The sequence below is a fragment of the Spodoptera frugiperda genome, chromosome 11, assembly GCF_023101765.2.
Source record: "Spodoptera frugiperda isolate SF20-4 chromosome 11, AGI-APGP_CSIRO_Sfru_2.0, whole genome shotgun sequence".
Classification (NCBI taxonomy): Eukaryota; Metazoa; Arthropoda; class Insecta; order Lepidoptera; family Noctuidae; genus Spodoptera; species Spodoptera frugiperda.
The window spans coordinates 1,463,791-1,477,037 of NC_064222.1; the positions used below are offsets into that span (position 1 = coordinate 1,463,791).

General features: G+C 33.2%; 1 protein-coding gene across 2 annotated transcripts in view; it reads left to right on the forward strand.

Annotated features, from left to right (window-relative positions):
- Positions 1–562: 562 nt before the first annotated feature.
- LOC118274918 (serine/threonine-protein phosphatase alpha-2 isoform) overlaps positions 563–13,247 on the forward strand; it is a 49,275-nt gene continuing 36,590 nt past the window's right edge. For both annotated transcript variants that reach the window (XM_035592703.2, XM_035592704.2), the window contains exons 1-3: positions 563–798; positions 949–1,080; positions 3,796–4,012. In XM_035592703.2, the coding sequence (XP_035448596.1) occupies positions 738–798; positions 949–1,080; positions 3,796–4,012 (410 nt within the window). In that variant the 5' untranslated portion in view covers positions 563–737. The remainder of the gene's footprint in view (positions 799–948; positions 1,081–3,795; positions 4,013–13,247) is intronic.

Here is a 13,247-nt window from a genome sequence, read left to right on the forward strand (position 1 = left end):
CTACACATTATAGATACGATAACTTGCTCCTTCATTGCTCGCTTATTGAGATATTTTTTCATATTCCGATTGTGGTCTATATGACCTTTTTGCTGAAATAGTAGGATTTATTTTCAGTTAATGGCAACATTTTTTATATTTTATGTTATGGCAACATTGTGGTTGTATATATGGCAACATTCACAATTTACTGTGTTGTAAGCTTACAAAAAGTGCCATAATACAAGTAAAATAATAAATAGTAATATTGCAATAACAAATTATTTTGTTAATAAAATTTAGTTTATGCTGCCAATTAGGTATATTTGAACAATGAATTTTACACTATTTAGCAGTAATCCTGTTAAAGAGCAAATTATTTTAATATCAGTGAATTGTTATTGAACCTAATCACCTCATAGATATGTTGGAAAAACAAATAATTATTACTAGCGTAAATGACATTTCACTACTCCATAAAATTATTTTATAATATCATAAATTAAGTGAATTAAAATGTATAAATTTACTTTAAACTCTATTTTCCCGCATTTTTAGGTAGAATAAATTTATAAGCTGGGAACACTGATGATGTGTTTCTCTTGTTTGTGTGTGTGAGTGATGTCTCCGCCATTGAAATTCATTTTAGCCGAGAATTGAAATAGGTTGTACCTTTCACAAATCGGCAAATATCTTCATAATCTTCCTTTCTTTGCCTGTTCTATTTAGCTATATTTCGTGCACAATAATTATATCAAATGGCAGACAGAGACACAGATGAGTTAAACATCGATAACGTAATAAAAAAATTATTAAAAGGTAAATGTTGATACGGTTTGAAATAAACAAAGTTACAAGTGTTCCGCCCTAAACTCAGTGAAACATAACAAAATTGGTGTTAAAAAGTGATAAATGTGTGAATAAGATGTGGTTTTTACGTGTTAGTGATATGTTTACGTTTGTTTTCAGTTCGGGGCGAAAAGCCTGGAATGAATGTACAGTTAACGGAAATAGAGATCAAAGGGCTATGCTTGAAATCGCGGGAAATATTCTTGTCACAACCAATATTACTTGAATTGGAAGCGCCGTTAAAAATTTGCGGTGAGTACAAGTTCCTATGAGTATTTCTAACCAATACACATACTTTCGAATGCAGCCTTCCACTTTCGAAAAGATGAAACTGCATTTTTAAGCGTTTATGTCATTGTTGAACCCTTATAACATAGCTACAAAAATATTACGTGAAGGTATTTTGTTGAATGCTCGCTAATTACCCACTTTTGACAACATTCTTTGATTTTTATTTTAAAATTCGGATGCATTTGTGTAACCGTCATTTCTGGGAACATGTTTGAATTTCTCTTAAAATTTTGAGTAAAACCAGCTTTAAATCCGTTGTTAATGTTATTGTACTGAAAATCTTGTATTGATTATCCTCAAATAATAATTCTTTATAACCATTATTGGAGTAATCGCGTAAAACGAGATTCGAAAATGAACTCACCAAGGTTTTAAGTTTCTACATTTTATACTTATTACTTGTAATTGCCATTCATTCGTGCTTTATTCAATTTCCTTGTGCTGATTATTAAATCCAGTATACCTAATCCGTGAAACTTGTCAAAACTGGTGAAAAATGGGTGTTACACTGTATTATGTACTCTTCTACCCACCCCAGTGTAGATTAAAGATGATACAAATTGACATTATGACATTCAGATTATTATTAAAAAGATACTGCTTTGTTTATTTACTTGACCACTTAAATTTAATCATAATAAATTGCATCAATCACTTTCTTTTCATTATCTATAACAGTCCATTGTCATTGATTAAACATCAATTAAAAGATTGATTGTGCATACATTTCAACAAGCTTATGATATTGTATTGTAATAAAACTAAAAATCAACTAGCATGTCCCAGCAGCTTTGCATGCATTCCCATGGGTTAAAAAGCATCCTATTACCCAAGTCAGCTCATACCCCGTCTGTATACCAAATTTCACTAAAATTCATTCAGTAGTTTTAGTGTGATTGACAGACAAACACCCAAACAAACAAACCATGTTTATAATAAAAGTGTGATGGTTGCCCCGCCTTTATGTTAAAATATAATTCTTATATTTTGTGCTCCATACATAATACTAGAAACTGTCTTGAATACATAATATCTAATCAAAGTATATAGGTACATGGTACAGGGTAAAGCAATAAATAAAGAGAATATTAACTATCATAATACATGTATAGTAATAGCATATATTTTGAAAATATTCCTCCTGTATGGCAATAGGCTCACACTCTCACTCACATTCTCATATTGTGTAGACTCACAATAGTTAAAAGTGTGAAAGTGAACTTGTGAACATCAGCCTAACCCTTCAGGGATTGAAATCAATGTTATATCCATTTATAACTAGATATTTTTTAACTGTAGCTTGTTTTATTGTTTGTTCAATGTAGCAAATTGATTCAAAATACCTACATAAATAAATCTGCTTTGTTTTATAATAATATTTGGTTTTCCCCCTTTATCCAGTATTGTTAATAGTGCCATGACCCATATAGCATAGGCTTATCACCATGCACTATACATAGTCAATAAATCCTGTTTGAAAGTATTCAATATTAATTTACCTAACATTTAATCAACATATCATCTTCGCTATATTATCTTTGTGCTAGACCTAAAATGTTCTTTTATTACTCAAATATAAAAATCAAGGTCCATATAAACCTTGAAATAATCAAGAAATAACCTTGCATCCAGCAATTATTTGCTTCAGACATTTTTTATTATCAATAATCAAATAATTTCTTGCTAGAGTTAAGTCAATACACAATGTTATCAGTAGTTTTGTTTCATTCGCAATCTTATCGGAATGATTAATAGTTAGATTGTAATAAATCAGTTACCTATTTCCTTCATTTCTAACATATTTTCTTGGTTTCAAATTGATTATAGACAATGTTTAAGCTGTCTGTTGATTAAAAAGTAATTATTGATTCGTCATCATATGTGTTGATAAGGTAGAGGCTCTTAAGTAAAATAAGTATTAAATAAATCCTACAAGGCCTTGTTTTTCTTTCATTTATTGGTAATAGGTAGGTTTATTACTTGTTTCACATGCAGAAGTGGCATATGACTATTCAATATTACACTTTCACAAAACAGATTAGCAATTTCTGACCATTTTCTAATTCTAAACAACTTCTAATTTCTGTTATGTCATTATTTTTAACATTATAATACATACATAGGACAGCTTAGTTTGTGTTGTCTTCAAAAGGTATAATGTTCAGTAGAAACATGATTGTGCGTATTACATGTCTAATCAGAGTCGGAGTCACAGTCTCATGACTAATCCAATAGCTATCAGATTTTGCTGTTATCTGATACTAAACCCAATGTGCGTGAGCACATGGTAAGTGATGCAATTACTGATATCATGCCAATTAGGAACTTTATATGTGCCTAATTGAGATTTTTGCACTTTCATTGTTCAACAATGAGTCTTGCCGAGTCATTGATAAATGTTCCTCAACCTGTCTTACACTTGAGTTGTCTAATTCTTATCTTTCTGCCAAAAGCTATAAATCTTTAAACTACTGAAAGTTAGAAGTTCCTACAGTAGGTATTGATTAGATTGAATAATTCACCTGTAAAGTATTATATTCTTTGCACTAACTTTACGAGCTGTTGATAGCTCAATACAAGTTCTTGAATGACCTGATGTTTACCTCTAAGATCATATTTGTGTGATGAAAGACTAGTATTGTGTTCAAAGTCTTTATATTTTATTTTCTTTAACAGGTGACATCCACGGGCAATACTACGACCTGCTGAGGTTGTTTGAATACGGTGGCTTCCCTCCAGAGTCCAACTATTTGTTCCTCGGAGACTATGTGGACCGTGGCAAGCAATCCCTGGAGACGATATGTTTACTCCTCGCCTACAAGATCAAGTACCCAGAGAATTTCTTCCTTTTACGTGGCAACCACGAGTGCGCTAGCATTAATAGGATTTATGGGTAAGTTGAATATCTGTTTTATAACTTTTTATGTGTAATTTAACACATCAGCCATAAAGCGTCCATTTTACAGATCTCTCCCAATCACTTGGACGCCAGAATTTTCTTAAAATGGCGTATTTTACTTAGTCGTAATGTTTCTGACAAAATGAATGTAACAACTTTGATCAAGGACTTTACAAACTTCTTTTTTGTCAGTGAAAGGTTTGCTTTCCGGAATTAGGTGACCCTCTTTACGATGTTTATTTAGGTACTAAGCACCCTTGAATACGAGATTAAATTGATAGCCTATATACTAAAAGAATTACGTAATTTAAATGTTTGTATGAAAGCAGGCTTTCTATTCATATTTGATGGATGTCTCATCATTGTCTTACGTCCTTATCGGACCACGAGGTCACTATTATTCGTCCAATCACAAAGGCCAGTGCCAAATCCAATTTTGCCTGCAAAATTTGAAGACCGCAACCTTGGGATGCCTATTCTGACCTCATTCGGGAGTTTCCCCGTCATATAAAGGTTACACGAATGAGATCCTAAAATTCGCTATCGTATGTTGACGATAAAATACACAATTAAAAGTAACTTGTACCACCATTAAGGACATTGTTATCAGCTTATCTATTTACACTGAATCACTATCATAGCATATATATTTATCATGAAAGACTACCTACAAACGATTTTAAAGTGTACGAAATAACAGTTTCTAGTTTATTGAACTTTTGCATGACGAAAGTTCATAGATAACTAGTTAAAAGAAAACTTTTTATTGCTATTTTTTCTAGGCATAGTAACAAGAGTATATCGGTAAACGTTTTGAACAGCTGTCTTGTATTTGTATCATAAATTAAACATGTAAATTGACATGAAACGTTTGCATTACCATTCCTACAGTATGCTATGAATGTTGTTTAAAAGACGGCCAAAGTCATTGTGATCGCCTATTATACTGAAAATTAATTTATAGAGCATGAAATAATGAATGAGCTTGTAGACTTAGATTTTCTCATAATTCAAAGATACTGAACAATATGATCGTGATTTCATGACTGCTTTATTCCATATCTTTATTAGACAACTAGCAAACCTGGCGAACTCCGTTTCGCCACCATGTCTTTTTTCCTAAATTTTTTTTGCCTCACGGGACTCGAGACCTTTCCAACAAATGCAAAACCATGGAAATCGGTTCGTGCGTTCTGGAGTTATAGCGTCAGGAAGGAAAACCCGACTTATTTTTATATAATAGATGTCACATTTACTATTTCTATAACTTTATTTATAGAGATTGAGAAATAAACCAATTTTCCTACTCAAATATTGAGGTGCCTGCGAACTAAGTACCTATGGTGTCCCTTTGTGTGTATTCGCCCTTATGTCGTCCTTAGAAGAATAGAACGACATTTTCCAATTAGCATAGAAGGGTTAGGATTAATTAACGGCCTCAGCTCTTACCCGTGTGTCGTAATAATTAAGTAAATCGTTAAAGTTAACTAATTTAATGGCTTGACTAATTAACTCTTGAGCGACGTTGTTATCCTTTGAAAGTACGTTTAAAGGTCACTTTGGGGTCACAAATCTTGTTTATACAGTCGAAATGTACTCAAGTGGGTTCTTAGTCCTTTCTAACTCACTTTGTAGCTATTGTTCATAAAATATTATATTGCTCCTCCCCGATTTTTTATTACCCAACCTTAAGATTACATTGAAGTTGCTCTACACTAGAATTTTCTCCAGTGTCGTGCGTTTATAAACATAATTTAATTTTACATGCACATGACACCCAGACCTAAAATAACAATTTGTGGAAATAGATTGTTCATTGATCATTGTCATCAATATCATAATGCTGGTCACAAAGCAAAAATTACCTTTAACCCTACACTTTGGTATTATTTGTTTCGAAACTACAAAAAAAATGTCTAGAATCGCAATATTTTCCCCTCATGACATTTATAACATTACACATCATGCGATCTGTCTTACACCTCTCAGAAACAAGAGACGCAAAATGATGATATTACCGAAACTAAAGTGACACAATAAGCAAGTAAATTACGTAAATTGAACATAAAAGTGAAGTAGAAACAAGAAAGTTGCCAAAATGTGTAATGTAATGAGACGTCACCGTACATTGTTGTGCAAATATTTTCGTTACACACGTATACGTATGTATGTAACTGGTTAACTCATTCGAAACAACATGTTTTACCCAGTGCCTTTTGACATGTAAACTGTGCTGTGTGAACTCTGAAGTCAAAGTTTAATCCTTGTTTTAATAAGACTATCCGAATAAGCGAGTATTGAGTAGGAGAGGATTTTTTTAATGATATAATCCAGTAAACGAGCACACGGATCACCTGATGGTTAGCAAAGGTCCATTCGTGCCGAAACATGGCTCTTGGCCCAGACTTAGCAACTGTATTTTTGTGTCTATAATTGTGGAGGATATTATTTATTCCCGCGTTCCGGCGCCATTTTCAGTTAGAATCTGACAGTTCTTTTCACCGTATTTTTCCTAAAAATCTGTTCTGTCCTAAAAATTGTTAAAAAACAGGGCAAAACAATCTGTTATCTCAAAACATTACATTACTCATCCTCAGTATTTCTTCATATTTTATGGTTTTGTACGTTATGTATTATTCATGATAGATTCCTATTTCCACATTTCCTTTACTGACAGTATTAGAAACTCGGAGACTACTGTAAAAACATTAAGCTAGAGAAATGGTGTCTCGGGTTGCTCGATTACATACTACTTAACTACCCATACATGGCCAAACATCGCTTTCAAATCTACCACTTTATTGTAATTACCTGTAGTTTTCTCTTATTACTTTTATACCAGTTTTTCTGGACTCCTATCCATTTTTCTGCTATAATTTTTTCCTCGGCGTTTAGCAATTTCATCTATAAATAAAGAGGATTTATGATATTTTTTTACCAAAACGTGAGATATAACATTCTTATGAGCTTAGGATTAAGATGAAAACCGATAACTTTAGTACCTAAATATAAATTATCTCGATAAGAGCCACAAAAGAATAATATTGCGAGTTGTTCTTTCTTAAAAAAAAGTCCTTTCTTAACCGATACAATCGTTGGATAAAAAAGGCAGTAGTACTCCCCAACTTCCTGCCACCATAAGGCGAAAACAAAGAAATCGTGCATATGTTTTAAAGTCATGGGAAGCGAGCACGCATCCGTCATGCGCCGGCGACTCTCGAACAAAACCCGACTGCGTATGCGCGTACTGTAGGACCTACTTTAATGTCCCTATGGGTACGTTTTGGAGTACCTAATTGTAGGTAGACTTTTACGTAGTGAGTAAACGAATGAATGATTCACTATGTTGCCGTTTGTTTATTTAAATGGCAAAACTGAAGTAAAAGGCAGTTTTTTGGTAATTAAGTAATTACTTATTTGGAGTGATTCATTAATCTTTTCATACCTGTGTTACTCAGAACTCCTCATTACTCGATTTTCTTACGACAAGGCTTGTAACAGATTATTTGATCCTCATTCTGACAAGTTAGGACTATAGGTTATTTAATTTCTCAACCTAAAACTCACATGTATGCGTAAAGCTTTGTATGTAAACAAACGTAATTAGGTACCTACATGACGCACAATTTGAAATCCTAACCCGAAATCCTTTTAAGGAGGTACGTAAGCTCTGAAGTTGACATCATCCTTCTAAACTGGACGTGTTTTTGTTGATTACCTGTTTTGGCAGACTGCAAGCTTAAATTAGCGATTTGGCACGTACAGTGATGACAAGTAAATAATTGAAATATTTTCTCCAGAACATGCTATAATTATGCATCTTTGGACTAAGCGATTGGTCAGTGTCAGTAAACTGTTCCTTTCAAAATTCTATCGACTTATAGCTGAGTAGACAAGGGTTATATGAATAAGGTTGCAGCTTGTTGTCATTTCCGTCATGTTTAATATCTGCCCCTAATTCGTTTATTGCACATAGATTATAATACTTAAATCAGGTTAATATTTTATCTATTAAAACAAAACAAAAATGACTAATATTTGCTAAGGCAATATTTTACAATGAAGTACAAGTACCAGTTTCCCCACTCGATTTTAATCAGTCACCCTTCAACACGTAAGGCGGGTTTACACCGGTGACTCACAGCAGCCCTGATTCACACCGAGGTCGATACGCAGTCAAGTTCGAGGTGCTTGGAGACGTTAGATCATGCCAAGGTTCCGTCGTAAATTATGTAATGATACGGTATTATCCTTAAAACATTGCCCATAGTATACATTTTTAATAGTTTGTTATTGTTTTGTGTGGTTAGTTTTATCTCTATCTTGACTAATATTGTGCCATGCTTAGGTACGTAACTACATAGTTATCTCTTGAGAATATGTATTGATTTCTTACTAATGTCACAGAAACATCAGTTTTTGTAACCCGTAGTATGCAGGGAACGTAGATCTACGCGAGACAAAATGTGTTTTGTATTGTGTCTCATATACCGATACTTAGTGGCTAAGGATTTGGATAGAGTCGAAATGTGTGTGTGCACATTTCACCAAATTCCAAAAAGTCTAGTCTAAACAATAATATTTAGGTTTAAAACTTCAGAATTTAAAATGTATAGGCACTTTGTAGTAGATCATTAGACTAATACACCAATTACCTAATACATAAACAACAAAACTTTTAATGAATAAATATGGCCGACAAGTGTTCACGTAAAGGTCGTTGACTCCGTTACGTGATACCGAAATACGAAGAAAATAATAATTAGAAAATATTAACTGAAGTACTTAACGCCTGAAGATAGAAAAGACGCTTTGAAAATTCATGCGTAAATTATGATAAAATTAGGTAGTATAATACTTTGTTTGTGTGAAGTTCATTGAACCTTCGTGATAGCTGAATGTGAGGGAAGTTATGAAAAATGTTCTCGTTAATGTAAAATACACCATTAATCGTCATTTACCTTTATGGTTCGTAAGTTAACGAACTATAGAGTAACTTAATGATGAAAGAATTTGCCAATTTGATGAAATTGTCTTGAAATAGTTTCAGTAATTGTACCCTATGTGTTTGTCATTAACTTCTCCTAAACGGCTGGTCCGATATTGATGACACTTGCCCATTTGTTTTAGATACATTTGAATTCCGGATTTCCTAGTTTACATTTAGGGTACCTTAATGTGTATTATTTTTATTAAAATGATAAATTTTATTGTTATCTACGGAAACAACACACTGTGTGCTGAATATCATGCTCCAATTTGATGCAAATGATACAATGTCTTGCTTTCATATTTTTATATGTTTTTTGTTTAATGTACTAGCCTTTTGTTCATAGTTTTGGAAATATCCTGCAATTTACAGACGTAGCAGAATTGTTAACTTAATATCAACTATCAAAATTATCCTAACATGGCATCCCATAATTTCCTGCGTAACAGTGATGTGCTAGACTACGTTGCTGTGGATGCGTTTGGAACATAGTTTCACAGCTTAGCTATTATTATTAGATTACATCTTCGTAGCATAGCTATATAGCACATCTCAGTGGAAAAGCACCCTAATTATGAATGTTAGCTTTCAATGACGTCACGTTCCTTATCTTAAGTTATACCTGCTGATAACAGACTGGACACGTTAATTTTATTGATCGATAGGAATATTAATCTTGACGGGCTGTTGACAGTGATGTCATTTTGTAAAACTATATATAGAGCTGTTCAAACATCCAGACGCTTTTTAGGCATGACTTTGGCATATGAAAATGCAGTCATCATCAATCATGATCAAACAGCTCGTGGTATTATAAGAAGGTTTGTTATAAAACTCCACGCTTTGTTGGTTAATTGTTCATTATTATATTGCTTCCAAAATGTAGAAAAATCCTTGGGTTGTCGTACATTCAAATTCTTCAAGGTGATGAGTTCTATGACTAATTTCCATAAAGAAAACTTTAGTAATATGTTAAATTAATTAATTTATGGTTATAGTATGTATCCTTGAGATTTATGACAGACATTAATCACGTGCCATCCTATAAATTATTCTGTTTTATTCAACATATAATTACCATAACCAATGAAAGTTATTTGATTTTGTGATGGAACTCTTTCACATTACACTTCTACCGAAACGCTCATTCATTCAAATTCAAATTCAAATTGTTTATTCGTGATCCACAGGTTACATAAAGGTCTTAGGTAATAGTCTTAGGTCTTAGGCTCATGCCGTGATCCGCCACATAGGGCATACAAATTATATAGTAAAAGTAGAATAAAGTAAATTTTAATACAAAATCAAATAAGAATTACCAAACATGTCAATATTATAAATGAAAATATACAAGAAATAAGTCAGACACAAAAACATATAGGTAGCTATTACTACGTCAGAAAATCACAAAGACTGTAGTAACATCGTTCTATCAGAAAAGTGGTCAATTTATGCTTGAAGATGTTTATGCTACTGGCATCTTTTATATTTTTTGGAATTTGATTATAAATCTTAGTGGCCATATTAAATACACTTTTTTCATACAGAGCGGTTTTAAATGTCCTGCTAATGTTATTATATAATCTACTTCTATTGCGAGATCCAGATTCCAATGTAAATAAAGTTGAGTTTTGTTTTATGAACAAGGCTGATTCTAGTATGTAAATTGAAGGAACTGTAAGTAAACCTAGTTTTTTAAAATATTGTTTGCAACTGTCAGTTTGTTTCAAGCCACACATGGCACGGATGCATTTCTTTTGACATTTAAAAACCCTCTCCCAATTGGTATCATTGCCCCAAAAGATTATTGCATATCTTAGCCTGGAAACTACATAGCCATGGCATGCTACAAGTAGTGAAGGGAGGCTTACTTTTTTGGAGAGAAGGTAAAGGCTATAAGATGATTGAGATATTTTCTTGCATACAAATTCAATGTGTGTTTGCCACTTTAGGTTATTATCTATGTGAACTCCTAGAAATTTTGTTGTTGTAGTTAATTTTACTTCTTTTCCTAAGTATTCTATTTTTGTTTTTAATTCATAACTTGTTTTTTGTTTGAAATGCATTAGTTTAGTTTTTTCAAGATTTATTAGTAAGTTGTTATTTTTGAGCCATTCTACTACTGAGCATAAGCTTCTGTTAATATCATTTTCATTATTATAAACAATTGTACAGTCATCGGCAAATAGCACCATTCTATCATCAATTGATTTGGGAAGGTCATTAATGTATATAAGGAAGAGCAAAGGACCCAAAACACTGCCCTGAGGAACACCAAATTTAACTATTCTAGGGCTTGATCTGTACTCAGTTTCAATTTTACTTTTAGGACAAATTTTGCTAATACTTGTGATTTGAGTTCTGTTAGTGAGATATGATTTGATTAACTGAAGGGCATTGCCTCTAATGCCATATATCTCCAGCTTACTCAGTAAGATTGAGTGGTCGACAAAATCAAAGGCTTTTGACATATCCATAAGCAAAGCGAATGATGGCTGTCTAGCATCAACTCTAGGATAAATCATACTCAAAAAATCATATAACTACAGCTAATTCATTGTTGTCTAAACAAAAATATTCATAAAAATACCAACAAAATGTTCATCATTTGAATATAATTCAAAATTTTACCACATTGAAGGAACGCTGCAATTTTACGTGCTCCAAATAGCAGTCAATCTGTCCAATATTCATTGGACCGCGCCAATGAACGTATAAAGGAACGCTGCGGAAAATCCAATATGACTGCCAGGAAAAATATTGAGCTTTTTATGAGCTAACGCAGAAGTTATTTGCACTCAAATTTACTTTCCGATGTCGCAGCTTCTGATAAAATTTCGGTTCAACTCCAGTCATTTCATGCGTTTCCATAAAGTTGGTCCAGGATACCTTGTTAAGTGATATGAAAGCGCGACCACCAAACAAAATGAAAATTGTATTGAGATTTTCTTTTGAATATTCTCAATAATAACAGAATTGTGCTCGATGTATGAGCGAAAGGTCTCTCACGTAACTAGCAAAAAGTTAATGTAGTATTACCTAGTATGTGCACCTGTAACAACATCCTATGTTATGTTTATCCCATTTAGCGTACGGAGATGAAATAGATTTTGATAGCTCTGAACTATAACATCAAACATGTTCGTGAAAGGACAACAAACTCTGTCGTTCTAACACACGTTCGTTCGTTACTGCGACAATGTCGAGTTATTCGTCTATGAAACACACTGAACTGCGCTATTGAAATGAAAACAGCTATTTGATAAACAATAGCTGTCTTCAAAGCTCTTTCTTTCATAATTCAGTTGAATAGACGACTTGTTATACCTAAATAATGGATGATTAAAAGGTAAACGAGCTCACAGAATAGTTAAATATTATCATTCTTCAGCCCAGGTGCACCCACTGTAGAGTTTATATAATGTTTGTGGTTCTCATCCCTTTTCTGCCATGCTTATCGGTTCTGTTCATCTCTTACCAACGTTTTCCCAACAAATTTTTTGACGATCGTAGTTGTGGGAGGAAAATCGTCCGATGAGTTCCCCGCATTGGGCGAGGCGAGAGGGACTCTTACTGACTAAAAACCACCCCGTTCCTACTCCTTCTTTTCGAGCCGGAGCCCCGGTAAAGACCATGCCAGCTCCGGTGACGACTCTAGTTGCTTCTCTTCTAACTTCAATATCAAAACTTAAGTCCAAAAGACAATGATATAATCCCAGAGAACACATTTCGTAAACTAGCACATTTGCACTCATTTTATATTACAAAGCAATTGCTTAACACAACAATGAAGAACATTAGTAAACACGGAAGAATAGTATTGCGTTTACATTCAAAATGGCTTCACAAAAATTACAAAGAACTATATCAAATTCGCTTACAACGATTTCCTACGGCCGACACGTTAATAAAGTGTCAATGACTCATTTATAACAGTGTGCAATCGTATTGTTTTTGTAAAAGGCACAATCTACACAAATTACATTGTAAAATTCAGCTAAAAATGTCTGACTCCGTTTCCTCTTCTTGTTTCTGATTGGTATGATTAAAAACGCAATCTCGCGTTTGTTTTTTTTTTTTTGCAAAGAGGGAGAAATATTTAGGCACAATTTTTTCCTGATTTTGGAAGGTCATTCATTCCCTTTTCATAACCAGACCTAAAAACATATTCTGTTTTTGGCATTTAATACCTTCTTCTCTTTTCTGTGTGTAATACCAATAATACGTTTATCGACTACG